Genomic DNA, 21,168 nt, shown 5'->3' with positions numbered 1-21,168 from the left:
GCAGATGAAATGCATAGATCATGTAGAACTGATCCCACTAACTCACCATCAACAACTACTGCAAAGGCCCGGAGGACACCTGGATCAGAAGACTGCTCAGTTTGTTGTTGAACCTAGAAGCCAGGAGGCCCAAGCCTGGCATGTCCCCCAGCTGCGACAGAGATGCTGAAACACCTGGGGGTGAAGAGACCATTCTTTGGAGCCCAGATGTTGTCAACTGGGGAAGTACCTGTCAACTTTCCATGATTGAGATGTGGACAGCAAACATTGCTGTATTGTAACCTTCGGCTCAAGGTAGAATCAGAACCCCTTCCCTGAACCCAGAGACAATAATTTGCCCTCTGGCACTGTCTGATTGAATCCTGGTCAGATGTCAAGAGTTTAAGGGATAAGTAATGCACCCTGAGTCCCAAAATAAATGTAGGATGAGCTTCCTCCCATGACCAGGTGCCTTATACTGAGATGGTTTTTAGAACCCATCCGCAGTTTAACATGCCAATGTCTGTCGTGAGAATCTTACAAACAACTGGAAGAAGGGACTATCCCAATTTCAGCACCAAACTTCAGACCCAACATGCTAGGGCAAGTCTGGTCTTGTTTATCAGGTGACTGGGACCAACCCAAAGACTTAGCATTCTGGTCTCACACCGCCAAAAACCTGAGTAGCAATAGTCTAGAGAGGATCTGGGCATATGGAAATAAATTGGTTACCATCAGGCTTAAAACCTTTCCGTAAAGCGGAGAGTTGGTAAGCTCCTGGACTGTAGTGTCTGAACATAGGAATGGAGAGTCTACAGTTTGTCCAGGGGAAGAAAGTCCTTGGAGAGGGCCATATTTAAGACCAGACCCAGATATCCAAAACAATAAGATGGTTCAAGAGCCAATTCCTTGTGGTTTAGAATCTACCCAAAACTGTGGGGGTCTGCACAGTCTGTTGGATGTTGGCTGTCAGCATCAACTATTTGCTCAGAAGAAAGAAGGGAAAGTTCTGAGACTGAAGACAGAAGGGTTCGCAGGATAGAACCAGGAACTAATGTATCAATGGACCTGAGATTTGGCAGATGGGCATGGTTACAATGGAGGATTGCAGTACAGGACCTGCGAGAAAGAACACGGCTCTAAAAAGAACTTCCATGTCTAGGTGGGTGTACCAATGCCTTAAGCCTGAAAATCTTCCTGTGCCTAACTCAGCACACTACACCAAGGCTGCCTAGGTAAGTACCTAACACAGTTAGTCTAGTGGAGTCTAGTGCCCAGAAAGCACATTACAGACCAGCTCTACTTCTTTACACTGGGGATCGTGTATGGAGTGCATGGTAAGCCAAGGATTAGCTGACCTGGAAGCTGCAAAACTAAGCTCCAGAGTCACTATAGTAACTTGGTAATAGAAAAAAAAATAAAAAGAGTTTTGGTTCTCTCCGATGAGAGAAGATGCCCAATCTCCTAGGGCAGCAGGTATGCTGGGAATGGGAGGGGTCATACTGGGCTGTTCTTACATCTCCTAAAGGCAACGTCATAACCCTATGTACCCAAATACTTCTACTGTGCTCAATACTGTACCAATAACACATTTTAATTATATACCAGTTGAGATACTATCCTACTTCGTTAATTTGTGGGGGAAGGGTTAAAACGACTGGAGTATGGCCTGCTTCAAATCAATTTGTGATTACAGCTTTATACAATTTACTTTGCAATATGTCTTCATTACAAACAATTTTACTTACCAGCTGTCTGTGCTGGATTTAGCCCTACTCCATCTGTAAGATAAATTAAAATTGTTAAATACATTGAAATTAAAAACAATAAATATGCAATTAAAGTTCTAAAAAATAGAAAATGATGGAAAATGGTTGCAACACTGACAGTTTTGAATTCTCTTTATGGCTGTGTAGCTTTTCAGACAATGCAGGCTTTGCTAAACATGCATTGTTCAAGAGCAATGATACGCAGTTACCCATAACATCTAGTCTGAAGCTAAATTAAATGCCTGCTCAACTAACCGTTTATGGGAAATTACTGAAACCTCTAGTGTTTACAAGTCCATATGCAAACAAACCTGGGAAAATAATTTAGTCCAGTGAAGATATAAAATACCAGTTAGGGTCCTTTCACACAGGCGGTCCGTATGTCCGTTTTTCCTCCCATTTTTTTTGCGGATGAAAAACGGACATAATGCATGTCAATGGGATTGCGGATGTAAGCATGTGGTCATCCGCTGACATCCGATTTGCGTCCTTTCCGATCAGTTCCGTTTCTTGGAACGGAAGAGAACCCTATTTTTCTTCCGTTTAAAATGGAACGGACGCAAAAACGGATGTCAGCGGTGTCATCCGCTAACATCCGCAATCCCATTGACATGCATTATCTCCGTTTATCATCCGCAAATGGATGGGATGATAAACAGACATATGGACCGGATGACACAAGTGTCATCCGTGTCCGTAAAAAAAAAAAAGTGCCGGAGCGAATCAAAAAATGGCTGCCCCGTGTGAAAGGACCCTTCGGATCCTTTCACACGGGCTTTCCGCCCGGTGGACTCAGTTTTGCTCAGCGGGGATCGATCCGCTGATCCCCGATGAGCAGGTGGATGACAGGTCTGTCTCCTCTCACTGTGCTGAGACGGACCTGTCAGAGCCCAGCTCTACTTTATGGGAGATCAGGTGAAAATGGACCGCCTGCCGTTTTCATCCGCCACATTTATTGAAGCTTGTTGAAAGCTGGTTGAAGCCTGCTAGCAACTTTCTTAAAGTGGCAATCAACATCACCATTAGGATCTGTGTTCAACATTTTCAAACTGGAGTTAAAGCGGTAGTATACCCAAAGAAAAAAAAAAAAAAAAAAAAAAAAAACCCTGCAAGACAAAGGCATAATGAGCTAGTATGCATCGCATACAAGCTCATTATGAAACACTTACCTTAGAACGAAGCCCCGACACGGACCCCCGGACACTGCTGTGGGAGCGGACATGATCCCTCTGCGTCTCTTCCGAGTTCGGCGGCTCCAGCGCGGTGATTGGCCGGAGCCGCGATGATGTCACTCCAGCGCATGCGCGCGGGAGTGATTTTCCGGCAACTTCCCGGCAAGGAACTCTGAAGCTCCGCCGGACCTTCAGAGCGCATGCGCCGCTCACGTCAGCGGCTGCATGCAGCGCAAATATCTCCTAAACCGTGCAGGTTTAGGAGATATTAATTGTACCTACAGGTAAGCCTTATTATAGGCTTACCTGTAGTTAAGAATCACAAAAAGCGGTATACTACTGCTTTAAATGGTGCATTAAAAGCTTCAATAAAGCTTGCTGAAAGCCCTGCAAATGCTTTTTCAAAGCTTGCGGTTTACACTGCTGTTATAGAAGCTGAAGCACCATGTGAAAAAGGCTGTAGTGAGGCTCTTATTCAGACGTATCTTTTTTTTTTTGTATTTCATGTATTGGAGAATATAGAAAGCCAATACACACAGGGCAATTGGCAAGCTTCATTAAAACATCAAAAACACATAAAAATGATGGTTAGAGCAGTAGGAGCTTTATTGTCTGTTACTAATCAACACAAGTGTAAATGAGCCCTTTGAGAAGCTGCAATTTCATGGCAACACAAATTCATTTTCTTTAATGGACACAAAAAAGCAAAATAATGTGATCGAATGAAACTGGAATTCTCAGCTATAACCACATCTGTACTGATAAATCTAAAGCTGGCAACACACTTTGGATTAAAGCTGAAGTTTAGTAAAACATTTTTCCCTTTGTTATACAGCACCAGGGACATACAGTGCATCCAGAAAATATTCACAGCGCTTCACTTTTTCCACATTTTGTTATGTTACAGCCATATTCCATAATGGATTAAATTTATTATTAACCACAAAATTCTACAAACAATACCCCATAATTACAACATGAAAGAAGTTATCTTTGCAAATTTATTAAAGAAAAAAAAAAATCACATGTATAAGTATTCCCAGCCTTTGCCATGACATTGTCGAAATTAAGCTCAGGTGCATCCTGTTTCCACTGATTATCCTTGAGATGTTTCTACAACTTGATTAAAGTCCACCTGTGGTAAAGTCAGTTGATTGGACATGATTTGGAAAGGCACACTCCTGTTTATATAAGGTCCCACAGTTAACAGTGCATGTCAGAGCACAAACCAAGCCATGAAGTCCAAGGAATTGTCTTTAGACCCTGAGACAGGATTGTATCGAGGCACAGATCTGGGGAAGAGTATAGAAACATTTCTGCAGCATTGAAGGATATGCAAAAAGACTTGAGGCTGTAATTGGTGCCGAAAGTGCTTTAACAAAGTATTGAGCAAAGGCTGCAAATACTTATGTACATGGCATTTTTTTCATTTTTTATTCTTAATACATTTTCAAAGATTTCAAACAAACCTATTTCACTTTGTCATTATGGGATATTGTTTGAAGAATTTTGAGGAAAATAATGAATTTAATACATTTTGAAATAAAGGCTGTAACATAACAAAATGTGGAAAAAAGTGAAGTGCTGTGAATACTTTCCGGATGCACTGTAACTTACCTCTAATGAAGTGTGTCTCACATCCAGCTGACTGCTCCATACTGTAAAAATCTTCTGCCCACAGCGCCGATCCTCACGCACTGCGAGAGTTAACATCAGATTCTGTAAGTGTAAAACAGTTGCGACACTTGCCCACCCCTTCCGCTCACGTCCTCCATTCACAGAACTCATACTAGTCTTTTTCCAGAATACAAAGCATTCTGTGAATGGAGTAGTGGAAAGTGAATGACAGGATCTTTCTCTTCCAATTACAGAACACTCTGCATTCTGGGAAAGATTATGATGAGTTATACGAATGCAGGAGGAGGGTAGAAATGGCAAGCAGCACAACTCTTTTATACTCACTGCGGATGATGCCGGGCAGAAGATCAGCATTGTTAGGAGGACCCAGAGGCAGTGGGGAGATGATTTCCAAACAATGCAGCAGCCAATCAGACATGGAACAGTCATCAATAAGGGAAGATGGACATACATGATTCATTAGATGTTCCTGCTGCTTAATAGCATAAGAAGAAAAAATTACTAAACTTCAGCTTTAACAAAAATGTAATTTGAGGACAAATCTAAACAATCCATTCAACTAGTATGAAATCAGACAGGCCCTTGTACTACACAGCTGATGGCAGACCAAAGCAGATTGTATAGTCAAATTGTATAGCGTATGTCTAGCTTGAAAAAAATGCATTCCTCTCTAATTAACTATTCAATTACAATGTATTATCAACTACATTCATCACTTTGTAGATTAAGCTTAATCTCTCATACAAGCAGCCACAAATCAATACCACTGCATTAATGGTAATTAGATAAGACAATGGAAAAAGTCAGCATTTATTTGCACTATGAAAAAAAGACATCAAAGTGGACTTTGCACAGGACTGCTGTCCCTTTATAAAAAACAGCTTTAACTTAAAGAGCAAACCAAAAAAAAAAAAAAAACACCTGCAGGAGGGAAAAAGTTAGCATACTTACCTTTCTCTTGACTTCTGCAATCAGCACCTAAGTAAGGTCAATATCATCCTTCTTCTGGTGAGATATCGGGAAGGGCGAGTACTACAAATCTTGCTGAGAAGACAATCTCAGCATTGTGCTGCAGCCATTCCCCAGGATCTCCTTTAGCAGGATGACACCATGGAAGCCAGAGGAAATGAAGGTATAAGATTTTGTTCCCCCAACCCTCTCCCCTTAGGGGTTTGTTTTCAATGGGTTTGCTGGCTTTTAGCAAGGTGTGGGAAGAGCCCTTAAAAAGCAGACATTTAAAGTGGTTGTAAACTTCAGATATGAAATATGAATAAAGCATATCCCTCTATAGTGTGTCTCAAATAAGAGCGTTATGTGTAATTTCTGTCTGCTACTTCATTCTTCTGCTATCAGCATGAATCACTTCTGACAAGTTTTCCTGACACCAAGAGACAAATTGTGACAGGGAAGGGATCTCCAGCTCATTGACTGCCTCAGTTCTGTTCCTGTGTGGAGGGGGGTGTGTCCATTTCCTCCAATCAGCTCTCAGCACTCTCCTCCTAGTGTAACTACAGCTCTCCACCCCTTTTTTTTCTGACAGCTCAAGCTTTAAAAATTCTGGACTTTGAACAGATGTAAAGAAGAGAAGACTGCAGATAAACATGTACAATTTATGTAGGAGGATTTGTTTCCCCTCTGTGAGTTACCTGAAACCAGTCAGTTCACTGGGTATATGTGAGTCTTTACAACAAGCAATCAATACAATTGGGCTTTAAATTTTACTTACAAAAGTGTGCTTGTTGGAGCGGAGGGGGGGGGGGGGGGGAGGTGCTGAGGGTTGTAACAAAAAATCTAAGATGTGATGGAATATTTATTTATAGTAGTATTAGAGCCCTGATGTGTTACACAGTGGTGTCCAGAGAACATATGATAGAAGTACTTGCATCAGCACTTGTCCCCCCTAGGAGCTCACAATGTAGGAACACTGCTACAGTTGTATGAACACAAAAGGCAATTTGAGAAGAAGCCAAAAAAATGTAACAATGTTTCAGGACTGTGGAAAGAAACCTACACAGATTGGAAAAAACTACAAACTCCATGCATATGGTATCCTAGGTTGGATCAGAAGCCAAGTCCTGGAGCTGCAAGTCCACTGTATTGGTGTAACATACCACCTGTCCCAGCTCTGTATATTTTATTCTACAGGTCCATACGGCTGGTAGTAAAAAGGAAATATATTGTCATGTATGTCTGTGTTTTATCAAACTGCAATAATGTGTTCAAAAATGTATAACAGTGTACTCATGTGTGGCTAATGGGAAAATCAATTCATGTGACGGCTTCCAACCAGGAACCAGAAAATGCCTACAAATGGTGATACAGAATTTATGTTTATTAATTCTCAATTTGGAGGGTGTGAGGAGAAAAATGTATTTTCTCATAATTGTACAAGCAGGTAACACTACTTATGAAATTATAATTACATAAAAAAATCAATCTTTATGGTTTACAGTCTATTGGGATATGTTTACAGCTGCATTTTGGCGTGACAGGGATCACCATATAATATCTGATGTGTTCAACACCAAGACTATTGACTAGGAATAAATAGTCACCTCATTAGAGGTCAAGATCTACTATAAGTGGTTACAAATGAGATATCCTGCATTCAGTGACCAAGAGGGCAGGAAAGCAACTTACCATTTGTAATGATTGCACTTGTCTCTGGAGGAACCTTAAACTAAAGAAACAAAAAACATAACTTAGAAAATATAAACACAATGTGCTTTTTCATTTTTACCAGAGGAAAAATAAAACAGGATCACATTTTTTCATAGCCCAGTTCCAGATCCAATCAAATGAAGAACAGAGGTTTCATATAATCATTTGGAACACTTAAGGGCTCTTTCACACACACTGTCCGTTTTTCTCAGCGGGGGATCGATCCTCCGATCCCCCGCTGAGCAGGAGAATGACAGCTGTTCTCCGCACTGTGTGCGGAGACACAGCTGTCAGAGCCCCATGCAACTCTATGAGGGAATCGGATGGGCACGGACCGTCGGTCCGTTCTCATCCGATCCGATCCACTGGACGGATGGAAAATAGGGTTTCCATCCGTCCAGATTTGACAGGTCGGATGTCAGCGGACATGTCTCCGCTGACATCGGATGCCCCATAGAGATGCATGGGGGGACTGTTCAGATCCGCCAAAAAAACGGACAGGCGGATCTGAACGGTCCACCTGTGTGAAAGGGGCCCAAGTGTTTGTAAAGTTCATTTTTAAAAAAACAAACATGTTATACTTACCTGCTCTGTGCAGTGGTTTTGCACAGAGCAGACCACATCCTCCTCTTCTCGGGTTCCTCTCTGGAGCTTCTGGTCCCTCTCTTCTGCTGAGTGCCCCCCATAGCAAGCCGCTTGCTCTGGGGGCACTTGCGCATGCTCACTCACACACTATGAGAGACACAGAGCTTGTCCCCGCCCTCTGCGTTCTCCTCATTGGCTGTGATTAAAAAAAGTGGGAGCCAATGGCTCCCGCTGCTGTGTCTCAGCCAATAAGAAGGCGGAGATCCAGGAGATCTTCTTCTCTCGTGCATATTGCTGGATCGGGCTCAGGTGAGTATAAGGAGGGGAGCTGAACAATGAAGATTTTTTACCTCCAAGCATAGACTGCGTAAAAGGTAAAAAAACAAAACAAAACCTTCAGCCTTTAGTACCACTAGCCCTTTAAATCAAACTTTAAAGTAGTCTTTATTTTCATTCACTTGACAGCTAGTTGTTATACACCAATCAATCATCAATGCTCCTAGCTTATGTGGCCAAAAAAATATTTCTGGCACATTTTAAAAGCACAACTATATTTTTCACCAATATGAATTGCACCTGGCCTGCTTCATGGCTCTAAAGTACAGGTAGGTGAAGAAGACTCGTTCATTCTAACTAATAGAGGTGGGATTTCATAGGATTCTCCTCCTATTTGGGAAGATTCTCTGCAGCATTATTTATGCAGAGAACACTGTGCAGGAAACTGCAGGCTCTGCACTGTACTCTGTATTTAATAAAATGTAAAAAATATGTCCAGTGTGGTATAATCAGAGCAATGTTCTGTAGTGAGCAAACCACATTCTCTGTCACTCTTCTTTAACTAATAGGATTATTGGAAATCAATGGACAGCAATGGGTTCCCCGAGTACTCATCAGCCAAAAACATTTTCCAGCACCAAGGACCTACAGTGCATTGTGAAAGTATTCGGCCCCCTTGAACTTTGCGACCTTTTGCCACATTTCAGGCTTCAAACATAAAGATATAAAACTGTAATTTTTTGTGAAGAATCAACAACAAGTGGGACACAATCATGAAGTGGTACGAAATTTATTGGATATTTCAAACTTTTTTAACAAATAAAAAACTGAAAAATTGGGCGTGCAAAATTATTCAGCCCCTTTACTTTCAGTGCAGCAAACTCTCTCCAGAATTTCAGTGAGGATCTCTGAATGATCCAATGTTGACCTAAATGACTAATAATGATAAATAGAATCCACCTGTGTGTAATCAAGTCTCCGTATAAATGCACCTGCACTGTGATAGTCTCAGAGGTCCGTTTAAAGCGCAGAGAGCATCATGAAGAACAAGGAACACACCAGGCAGGTCCAAGATACTGTTGTGGAGAAGTTTAAAGACGGATTTGGATACAAAAAGTTTTCCCAAGCTTTAAACATCCCAAGGAGCACTGTACAAGCAATAATATTGAAATGGAAGGAGTATCAGACCACTGCAAATCTACGAAGACCTGGCCGTCCCTCTAAACTTTCAGCTCATACAAGGAGAAGACTGATCAGAGATGCAGCCAAGAGGCCCATGATCACTCTGAATGAACTGCAGAGATCTACAGCTGAGGTGGGAGACTCTGTCCATAGGACAACAATCAGTCGTATACTGCACAAAATCCTTTATGGAAGAGTGGCAAGAAGAAAGCCATTTCTTAAAGATATCCATAAAAAGTGTAATTTTAAGTTTGCCACAAACCACCTAGGACAGTGGTTCTCAACTCCGGTCCTCGGGACCCACCAACAGGCCAGGTTTGCAAGATAACTAAATTACATCACAGGTGATCTCATTTGCTGCTCAGTGATTGCAGTATTCTAGTCTGCATCCCCCAAGGTAATACTTAAAATCTGGCCTGTTAGTGGGTCCCGAGGACCGGAATTGAGAACCACTGACCTAGGAGACACACCAAACATGTGGAAGAAGGTGCTCTGGTCAGATGAAATGTAAATCAAACTTTTTGGCAACAATGCAAAACGTTATGTTTGGCGTAAAAGCAACACAGCTCATCACCATGAACACACCATCCCCACTGTCAGACATGGTGGTGGCAGCATCATGGTTTGGGCCTGCTTTTCTTCAGCAGGGACAGGGAAGATGGTTAAAATTGATGGGAAGATGGATGGAGCCAAATACAGGACCATTCTGGAAGAAAACCTGATGGAGTCTGCAAAAGACCTGAGACTGGGACGGAGATTTGTCTTCCAACAAGACAATGATCCAAAACATAAAGCAAAATCTACAATGAAATGGTTCACAAATAAACATATCCAGGTGTTAGAATGGCCAAGTCAAAGTCCAGACCTGAATCCAATCGAGAATCTGTGGAAAGAACTGAAAACTGCTGTTCACAAACGCTCTCCATCCAACCTCACTGAGCTCGAGCTGTTTTACAAGGAGGAATGGGCAAAAATGTCAGTCTCTCGATGTGCAAAACTGATAGAGACATACCCCAAGCGACTTACAGCTGTAATCGCAGCAAAAGGTGGCGCTACAAAGTATTAACTTAAGGGGGCTGAATAATTTTGCACGCCCAATTTTTCAGTTTTTTTTAAAAGTTTGAAATATCCAATAAATTTCGTTCCACTTCATGATTATGTCCCACTTGTTCTTGATTCTTCACAAAAAATTACAGTTTTATATCTTTATGTTTGAAGCCTGAAATGTGGCAAAAGGTCGAAAAGTTCAAGGGGGCCGAATACTTTCGCAATGCACTGTAAATTGTTTGGGGAAAACATACTCAGTACATTTATGCAATACAGACAACTCCCAGTATTTTATCTCTTTAAAATATGCTGCAAGTACAGAAAAATTCCTGTTGATCCTGCTAGAAATGCAGAGAGTTTCAAACTTCCCATAGGGAGCTGACAACACAGTGCCCCCTGCTGCACTGAAAATGCAAGAAGTTATTTCACCCCTCTCTGAGGTTTATTCCTATCCCTCTCCTCCTCATCTCTGAAACATAACAAAGAATGTTCTTCTGTCCAGCAGGAATAACTCGGACAGGACTGATAACATACAGTGCATATAAAAGTATTCACAGCTATTAACTTTTTCCACATTTTGTTATGGTACAGCCTTATTTCAAAACAGATTGTTATTTTCCTCAAAATTCTACAATACCCCATAATGATAACGTGAAAGAAGTTTGTTTGAAATCTTTGTACATGTATTAACAATAAAAAATTCACATGTACAAAAAGTAGTCACAGCCTTTGCCATGACACTCAAAATTGAGCTCAGGTGCACCCTGTTTTCACTTCTCATCCTTGAGATGTTTCTACAACTTGACTGGAGGCCACCCATTCAGTTGATTGGACATAATTTGGATTTCCACACACCTGTCTATAGAAGATCCCACAGTTTAGAGTGCATGTCAGAGCACAAACCAGGCCATGAAGTCCAAGGAATTGTCTGTAGACCTCCGAAACAAGATTGTATTGAGGCACAGATCTGGGGAAGGTCCCAATGAGCACAGTGGCCTCCATCATCCGTAAATGGAAGAAATTTGGAACCACCAGGACTCTTCCTAGAGGGAACTGCCTGGCCAAACTGAGCGATCGGGGGAGAAGGGCCTCAGTCAGGGAGGTGATCAAGAACCCAATGGTCACTCTGACAGAGCGCCAGCGTTTCTCTGTGGAGACAGGAGAACCTTCCAGAAGAAGAAACCATCTCTGCAGCACTCCAACAATCAGGCCTGTATGGTAGAGTGGCCAGACGGAAGCCACTCCTCAGTAAAAGGCACATGACAGCCCACCTGGAGTTTGCCAAAAGGCACTTGAAGGATTCTCAGACCATGAGAAACAAAATTCTCTGGTCTAATGAAGCAAGGATTAAACTCTTTGGCCTGAATGACAAGCATCATGTCTGGAGGAAACCAAGCACCGCTCATCACCTGGCCAATACCATCCCTACAGTGAAGCATGATGGTGGCAGCATCATGCTGTGGGGATGTTTTTCAGCAGCAGGGACTGGAAAAGGTGAATGCAGCAATGTACAGAGACATCCTTGATGAAAACCTGCTCCAGAGCACTCTAGACCTCATAATGGGGTGAAGGGTAATCTTCCAACAGGACAACCACCCTAAGCACACAGCCAATAGAACAAAGGAGTGACTATGGGACAACTCTTTGAATGTCCTTGAGAGGCCCAGCCAGAGCCCAGGATGAAACCCAATTGAACATCTCTGGAGAGATCTGAAAATGGCTGTGCACAGGTGCTCCACATTTAACCTGATAGAGCTTGAGAGGTCCTGCAAAGAAGAAAGGGAGAAACTGCCCAAAAATAGGAGTGCCAAGCTTATGGCATCATACTCAAAAAGACTTGAGGCTGTAATTGTGGCCAAAGGTGCTTCCACATAGTATTGAGCAGAGGCCGTGAATACTTATGTACATGGGATTTTTTTTTTTTTTTTAATTTGCAAAGTTTTTAAACAAACGTCTTTCGTGTTGTCATCATGAGGTATTTGTAGAATTTTGAGGAAAATAATGAATTTAATCAATTTTGGAATAAGGCTGCAACATAATAAAATATGGAAAAAGCGAAGTGCTGTGATTACCGTATTTATCGGCATAACATGCACCCTAATTTTATTAGGGAAGTTTCATGAAAAAAAAAAGAAAGAAACTTACAGTACAGACCAAAAGTTTGGACACTCCTTCTCATTCAAAGAGTTTTCTTTATTTTCATGACTATGAAAATTGTAGATTCACACTGAAGGCATCAAAACTATGAATTAACACATGTGGAATTATATACATAACAAAAAGGTGTGAAACAACTGAAAATATGTCATATTCTAGGTTCTTCAAAGTAGCCACCTTTTGCTTTGATTACTGCTTTGCACACTCTTGGCATTCTCTTGATGAGCTTCAAGAGGTAGTCACCTGAAATGGTCTTCCAACAGTCTTGAAGGAGTTCCCAGAGATTCTTAGCACTTGTTGGCCCTTTTGCCTTCACTCTGCGGTCCAGCTCACCCCAAACCATCTCGATTGGGTTCAGGTCCGGTGACTGTGGAGGCCAGGTCATCTGGCGCAGCACCCTATCACTCTCCTTCTTGGTCAAATAGCCCTTACACAGCCTGGAGGTGTGTTTGGGGTCATTGTCCTGTTGAAAAATAAATGATGGTCCAACTAAACGCAAACCGGATGGAATAGCATGCCGCTGCAAGATGCTGTGGTAGCCATGCTGGTTCAGTATGGCTTCAATTTTGAATAAATCCCCAATAGTGTCACCAGCAAAGCATCCCCACACCATCACACCTCCTCCTCCATGCTTCATGGTGGGAACCAGGCATGTAGAGTCCATCCGTTCACCTTTTCTGCGTCGCACAAAGACACGGTGGTTGGAACCAAAGATCTCAAATTTGGACTCATCAGACCAAAGCACAGATTTCCACTGGTCTAATGTCCATTCCTTGTGTTCTTTAGCCCAAACAAGTCTCTTCTGCTTGTTGCCTTTCTTTAGCAGTGGTTTCCTAGCAGATATTCTACCATGAAGGCCTGATTCACACAGTCTCCTCTTACCAGTTGTTCTAGAGATGTGTCTGCTGCTAGAACTCCGTGTGCCATTGACCTGGTCTCTAATCTGAGCTGCTGTTAACCTGCGATTTCTGAGGCTGGTGACTCGGATGAACTTATCCTCCGCAGCAGAGGTGACTCTTGGTCTTCCTTTCTTGGGGCGGTCCGCATGTAAACCAGTTTCTTTGTAACACTTGATGGTTTTTGTGACTGCACTTGGGGACACTCAAAGTTTTCCCAATTTTTTGGACTGACTGACCTTCATTTCTTAAAGTAATGATGGCGACTCGTTTTACTGTACTTAGCTGCTTTTTTCTTGCCATAATACAAATTCTAACAGTCTATTCAGTAGGACTATCAGCTGTGTATCCACCTGACTTCTGCACAACACAACTGATGGTCCCAACCCTATTTATAAGGCAAGAAATCACACTTATTAAACCTGACAGGGCAGACCTGTGAAGTGAAAACCATTTCAGGTGACTACCTCTTGAAGTGTGACTCTACAATTTTCATAGTCATGAAAATAAAGAAAACTCTTTGAATGAGAAGGTGTGTCCAAACTTTTGGTCTGTACTGTACATCAGAAATAAAAGACTTTGAAGCAAAATAGGGTCAGTGCCCATAAATGCAGCCTTATCAGTGCCCATCTGCAGCCTCACTACTGCAGCTTGATCTGTGCCCATCATTGCAGCTTGATCTGTGCCCATCATTGCAGCCTGATCTGTGCCCATCATTGCAGCTTGATCTGTGCCCATCATTGCAGCCTTATCTGTGCCAGATTACACAGAGGGATCCCCTGTTCACTCGGTGCTCACAGTCACACACAGTTCCACCTCCTTGGCCGGCTCTTATGATAGACAGAACACTAGTCCAATGCTAGGACATGTGACGTCTATCCTAAAAACCGTTCCAGGAGGCGGGACTGTGCGTGACTACGAGCGTCGGGTAGGCAGGAGACCCCGGCTTTGTATTATGCCGCGGCGCTCGCCCCATCCCCTTCCCCTCCGAGGCAGCCAGGTACAATATAAGCATATAACATGCGCACACAGCTTGCCCCCTATTTTTAAGGGGAAAAAGTGCATGTTATACGCCAATAAATACGGTACTATCTGGATGCATTGTAGCTTGTGATTTGAGTGCAGCAGAGGTAGACACGTCAGCTCACTACAGGAAGACACTCACTGGTTTTCTGGCAGGATCACAAGGTATATTTTTGTACTTGCAGGAATTTGAATGAAAAAAAAAGAAAAAAAAAAAGAAAAAAAAAAAAAAAGAGGAAAGAGTACAGATTTCAGAGACATGCCGAACATTTTATTTTATTTTGTCTAGACATACACTAACTTTTTTTGGTAGGTGAGCAGCCCATCCTCTGGAACCCAGTGTAGTCAGTTCCAAAACTGGAACATTCCTATTTTTTATTCTTTATTTTAATTATTGTGCTCAGATGGTCAGTAGAGGCATGAAAATGTTGTATATGGTACCTTTTAGTGCTATTCTGTTATACTAGAGAATTATTTTCTTTAACGCAAGAAATAAATCTTTTGATATTTGTAAGGATTTGATCATTTTTATAAAATGAGAATTAAAGTAGCAAATATTTCAGGGGGAAAAAAAAAATTACATTTTATTCTGGAATATAGTTCAAGCCTGCAACGAGAATAAAGCTCTGCATGGATTCACAAAGAATAGACACGGTAACAATATTACAGGCACAGAATTGGATACGGCAAATAGGTTACAAATTCAAACCCAGGAAGAGCAAGTAGAGAGAAGGCTGTCAGGGTTCTTCATGTCATCATCACAATAGAGGTTGCTATGGAAACCCGCTCCTGCATTGACATTTTAATCAGCCGGGCAAAAAGGGACCAGGAAGCAATTCTTTACAGCCGACTTCCCTCATTTACTAAGTACGCATAGAAAACCACATTACAGAAAGTCAAATATGCAATAGGAAATAATCCTGAAAATTGGGTTCCCAAAAGGGAATGCACACAGAGGAATAGCAGGAGTATCCACTAACAGCTGACTAAACCAAATCAGCGTCACTTGAACAGTAATGCTGTAAAAAATACTGGCATAAAATGAAAAAGTTTACCATGCTGACAACTGCTGAAAATGATATAGGAAGATATTCTCATAAGGCAGATTACAGCTTTGGGGGTGTCAACTGGGGCCCCCACATTGTTTGTTTTATGTCGTAGTGATATGGGGGGGGGGGGGTTGTACTTAAAGTCACTATTACCATCTACAAATAAGTAAACCATGTATTAAACATTTACACCTGTACAGAAGCATCCACGTCAGTAAAAAGAAGGTAGTAAGCTAATTGGTAGTTTTCGGCTATAGAATTCCTGAACAAGAAGTCAGCTGTGCATTAAAAATGCAGCCTCCATTTCTGGCATTTTCATTTTAGATTTCCTCTGTACTAGCAATAAACCAAAATTGACAAATGACAAATTTGGCAAATGGGCACTGACAGGCATCACTGATAGGCACTGATTGACATTACTGATGGGCACTGGCAGGCATCGCTGATGGGGCTGCACTGATTGCCGCTTATCGGCTCTCCTCTACTCACACCTTGTCAGTGCGAGTAGAGGAATGCCGATAACTGGCATTTCCTATTTACACTGTGATCAGCTGTGCTTGGACACAGCAGATTACGTGGTAAAGAGCATACGTCATAGGGTTTTTACTGAGATCGGAGATGTGGTGTGTCGGAGCAACACACCGCACCATCGATCGCCAGGGTGGCTCTGTGGGAGGGATTCCTCCATCAAAACTGACTGTATTGATGGGGGAATCGAATAATTTTCTGTGGTTGCAGGAAAGAAAATCACATAATTTATGGAAGGCTTAAATGAGGCCATATATAATTATTAAATAAAAAGTAAAAAATCATTACAGAGTGTGATAATGACACTCAGCTTAATAAAAAACTGACGTGCCTAATTAGAAGGTCCATCATTGCCAACATGCTTTTCGAAGTCCCGGCCCATTTCACAGGTTGTAATTTCCTTTAGCAGCCTATTTTTTGCACAATATCTGTATGGAAGAGCCTTCAAAAAGCACACAGCTCACCACCTGCTGGGCATAAGTGATAAATATCAAATGTGAACATGCTAGATTTCACATTTACAGTCATGTGAAAAAAAGCTAAACCACATGGAAACATCAACATTATTTGTAGGCACCGTTTGAACGAAGCAACAAAACTAAAAAAGGAACAGACTCACCCTTTAAGTAGGGGAATTAGTGAGGGACTAAAATTATGCATCCGCCATTCCACCTCAGAGGAGGATGGGTCTACATAACAAAACACTACTAGTTACAGAAAATAAAGTAGGCATAGAACCCAAAGAAGGTTGGTATAATATGACCCCAGATGATAATGCAGTATCAAAAAGTATCAAATTTTATTGGACTCAATACAAAATAAACTTTACAAAAAATCATTACATCCCTCCACCTATCACCACTATAACAACGTTGTTCTAATAAAATCAGCACACACTAGGGCCCATTTATAACACACAAAACAAGTGAAGTATAACTTGTCTGCTATTCATGATGGGGCAAGCTGTCATGTAGAGACCTCATCAGAGCAATATCAATCTACATTGCAAGCATTTAGCATAATTCTGTCCCTTCAGAATAGTGACAACCTTCTAATAAACACCGTTAGGTTCTTGGGAATTTTTCAAGAAATCTCAGTATCAAGATGGAGAGTAAGGTAGTCTAATAGATAGAAAGGTCCCCCCTTGGGGTGTGGGTAACAACAGGTTAACAGTTCATCCAGGAGTAGCGTCTTAACCTCCCTGGCGGTATGATTATGTCTGGAAGTTCATACCAAAAGCGGTACAATTATTTTCATGGAAATTTGGTGTTATGTATTATAGGCCTACAATTCTTAATTGCTGACTTAAACTTGAGCAAAACAAAACTCTAGTAGACATCCCAGATGTGATAAATTTTGAAACACAAAATCATGAATTATAATCTCATAAATAATGTAATTTTATTCAATAATGCAGTAAATAAGGAAATTTGTCAAAGAAAGAAAATTCAATACAAATGCTGCGTGTGATAAATCTTGAAACAAGGAACTACACAAAGTCCAACGTCACAGTCAGGACAAAGGAACCTAGTTTCCTTTCGGACTTTCTTTCCATTTCTATCGCGTTTCGAGCAGCAAACAACACACATCCTGGTTGGTGCTGCCTTTTTTGCAGTTGGCGGAATATAGTCTGCAAAGTGACGGCCGGTCAGACGCTCTGGGTTGACCACGTCAACAGCGCGACGTCCAGGTCTATTTTCAACTCCTGATGGTGTCTGGTACTTTGCAAAAATCTGCTCAGCCACCTTCCAGACAAACTCGGAATGAGCAAGAGGGTTTTCACTGTTGGCTTTGTGCAGGATGTAAGCGTTCCATAGACATTGTTCCAGAAGATGTCTAAATATTTTTTTATAGTATTTTTTTTGCTGTTTTCGTACAGCGGGATAGAAGGTCATGGCCTGATCGGCTCTGTCCACACCTCCCATTGTTTTGTTATAGTCAATTAAGACCTGTGGTTTCAGCACATCAGTCCCACGTTTTGTATGGACCGTGGCAGTGGAGGTAGTGTGAACAGTGCTCATAAGACACACATCCTTCTTGTCTCTCCATCTCATTGCCATCATCTTTCCCTTCTGCCAGGCAACCATTTCTCCGGTTTTTAGTTTTTTTTTGGCAAAAAAAGATGGCATGTCTCGACGGTTAGGCCGAACGGTACCATATGCGTCGGTTCTATTTTGTAGCAAAACATCATATAGTTCTGGGGAGGTATAGAAGTTGTCCGTCGTCAAACAATATCCCTGGTTCAGCAAGGGGTCAAGAAGTGTCAGGACGGATGATGTGGCAATCCCATAGTTGCTGTACCTGGGGTCGAATTTAGTGCCTTTGCCGGTGTAAATTATGGAATTCCATATGTACCCCGTGGATGACTCGCAGAGCATATATGTTTTGATGCCAAACCGCGCTCTTTTTGATGCGATGTACTGAATCCAACTTAGGCGACCCTTGTATGCCATCAAACTCTCATCCACGCTGACGTCCCTTTCTGGCACGTAGGTCCGCTGGAAATTTCCCACAATAAGTTGCCATACCTCCCAGATCTTTTTCAGTTTGGGCGCAGGATGCGTGGCCTCATCAAATTCCTCATTGTTTGTGAAGTGGAAATACTTCATAATCAGGGAGAAGAGATACTCAGACATCACGGTCCCAAAGAACGGTGTGGCCAGTAACCTGTTGGTGGTCCAGTACCATTTTTGGAACGGTTTCCCCACCAACCCCTGAAGAAAGAGGAGTCCCATAAACAGCCACATGTCCTCTTTCATTACCGGTTCCCACCTTCTGCTTCGGGAAAGCCTGGCATGCAGCGTTGCGGATTGCTGCTGTTGGTAGCGGTTCGTCTCGGCGACAATTAATTCAATTACCTCCTCAGTGAGGAATAATTGCAGGTAGGCCAGAGGATTGTCACGCTCGACATCTACCTTCATCCCAGGTGATCCGGTGAAGGGGAATCTTGGGGGCGCTACCTGGTCCGCATCGCAATCAATAGCGCACAAGGTGCGCACATCGCTGAGGTCAGGGTCATCGCCGTTCTCACTTGCCAGATCCGTGTCAGTGTCAGTGTCGGACGACAAATCACCGCATGACTCGCTATCGCTCACTTCCGCGAGCACCTCTGGGTCGCTGTCGCTGTCACTCAGCTGGTCCAAAAGCGGTTTAGACTGGCGCTTTTTTGATGCCATAATATATTTTTTTTTTTTGGGCACAAATCACAAGTTTACTGAAGAGAGGGGCACTGTAATGTCAGATCTGAGGTGATCTGTGGTGATACAGTGTAATCCTATCAGATTACAGTGTATCACCTCTTTTATTTTGTTTCACTTTCAAAACTCCCACCCAGTTCCGCTCCCGTGCGCCGCCTCTGCTCGCAGGGAACGGAACCAGGAAGTCAGATGCCGGTCACCCGGCGATCGGAGCGAAGGACATCGCTGGATCGACGGGACAAGGTAAGTGGAATGCTTCTGGGAGCCAAGGGAGGCTCCGCTGGCACTCTGCAACTCTACCCCGAGCGTGACTCGGGGTTACCGCTCTTGATATGAAAATTCAACCCCGAGTCACGCTCGGGATTACCGCCTAGGAGGTTAAGGACCTCTCAAGTGAATACTGCACAGTGGGATCCATGGGAATGATAACATCCTTTGCAGGACATCAAAGTGTTCATTAACTTGCCAGACTTACAGATAAGGACCAGACTGCTGGGGAATTGTTCCCAAAGTGTGTGCAAGCATTGGTAGGAGCAGTGTTGATAAAAAGCAGACTGGGAGTCAGTGAGTGTAGCAGAAGTCAGCTGGAAAATACTTATCAGGGATCTTAGAAAAGACTTACATATCAGGGGATCACTGTAGCCTGTGAGCGGGTGCCCTCGGCTATTTGTACTGTCAGTCTCTGACAAGTAAGATACCGCTGTGTAGTCAATGTTCCTCTTGTGCAGTAGTGGACAATAATCCATGCTTATGATACATCTGTGCAGCCTTGTCCTGACTAATAGCTGTGATAGCGCCTAGAATTCCCAGTTCCCATCACCCTTTCCAATGTATTGGAGAGTGCTTCATGGGCCGTAAATGGTGCATCCCTTGGTTGACATGTTTTGCCCGCCCACTTTTTTGTGGTTCTGAAGAAGCTTGCCAAAAAATGGGCGGGTGAAACATGTAAACTAAGGGATGCACCACCTACGGCCCACGAAGCACTCTCAACTACATTGGAAAGGGTGATGGGAACCAGGAACTCTAGGAACTATCACAGCTGTTAGTCATGCAGGATTCAAGGCTGCACAGATGTATCATAAGCGTGGATTCTAGTAGTCTACTGCACAAGAGGAACATCGACTACACATCGGTGTCTTATAGTTGAGACTGACAGTGCAAACAGCCGAGGGCACCCGCTCACAGGCTACAGTGATCCCCCAATGTGGACGGTTAATCAACGAACTGCAAGTCTTTTCTTCTGAGATCCCTGATAAATATTCCCCAGCTGATTTCTGCTACGGTCACTGACTCCCAGTCTGCTTTTTAGCAGCACTGCTCCTACCAATGCTTGCACACACTTTGGGTGAAAAATTCCCCAGCAGTCTGGTCCTTATCTGTAAGTCTGCCAAGTTAATAGACGCTGTGATCTCCTGCAGAGGATGTTATCATTCCCATGGATCCCACTGTGCAGTATTCACTTAAGAGTTCCTTAAGATGCTACTCCTGGATGAACTGTTAACCTGTTGTTACCCACACCCCCAAGGGGGGTCCTTTCTATCTATTAGACTACCTTACTCTTCATCTTGATACTGAGATTTATTGACCCCCCCCCCCCCTGAACCGAACAGTGTTTATTATAAGGTTGTCACTATTCTGAAGGGACAGAATTATGCTAAATGCTTGCAATGTAGATTGATATTGCTCTGCTGAGCTTTCTACGTGACCGCTGTCCCCATCATGAATAGAAGACAAGCTATCCCTCACTTGCTGTGTGCTATCAATGGGCCCTAGTGTGTGCGGATTATATTATAACAACGTTGTTATAGTGGTGATAGGTGGAGGGATGTAATGATTTTTTGTAAAGTTATTTTGTATTGAGTCCAATAAAATTTGATACATTTTGATACTGTATCATCGTCTGGGGTCACATTATACCAACTTTCTTTGGGTTCTATACCCATTTTTTTTTTTCTGTAACTGTTTGAATGAAGACCTAATGTTTGTCTGTTCAAATTTGTTAAAACAAG

The 21,168-nt window shown here is 42.5% G+C and overlaps 1 protein-coding gene across 1 annotated transcript in view; it reads right to left on the bottom strand.

The window, feature by feature from the left end:
- Window positions 1-21,168, bottom strand: part of UFM1 (ubiquitin fold modifier 1) — a 69,612-nt gene that overhangs the window by 21,377 nt on the left and 27,067 nt on the right. The window contains exons 4-5 of the mRNA XM_082246784.1: window positions 7,199-7,238; window positions 1,728-1,760 (exon numbers count right to left, since the gene is read on the bottom strand). Of these exons, the coding sequence (XP_082102910.1) occupies window positions 1,728-1,760; window positions 7,199-7,238 (73 nt within the window). The remainder of the gene's footprint in view (window positions 1-1,727; window positions 1,761-7,198; window positions 7,239-21,168) is intronic.

This window comes from Pelophylax lessonae (genome assembly GCF_965119305.1).
Source record: "Pelophylax lessonae genome assembly, chromosome: 2".
Lineage (NCBI taxonomy): Eukaryota > Metazoa > Chordata > Amphibia > Anura > Ranidae > Pelophylax > Pelophylax lessonae.
Note: the sequence above shows the minus strand (reverse complement) of the source record. Positions and strands in the feature narration are given on the sequence as shown.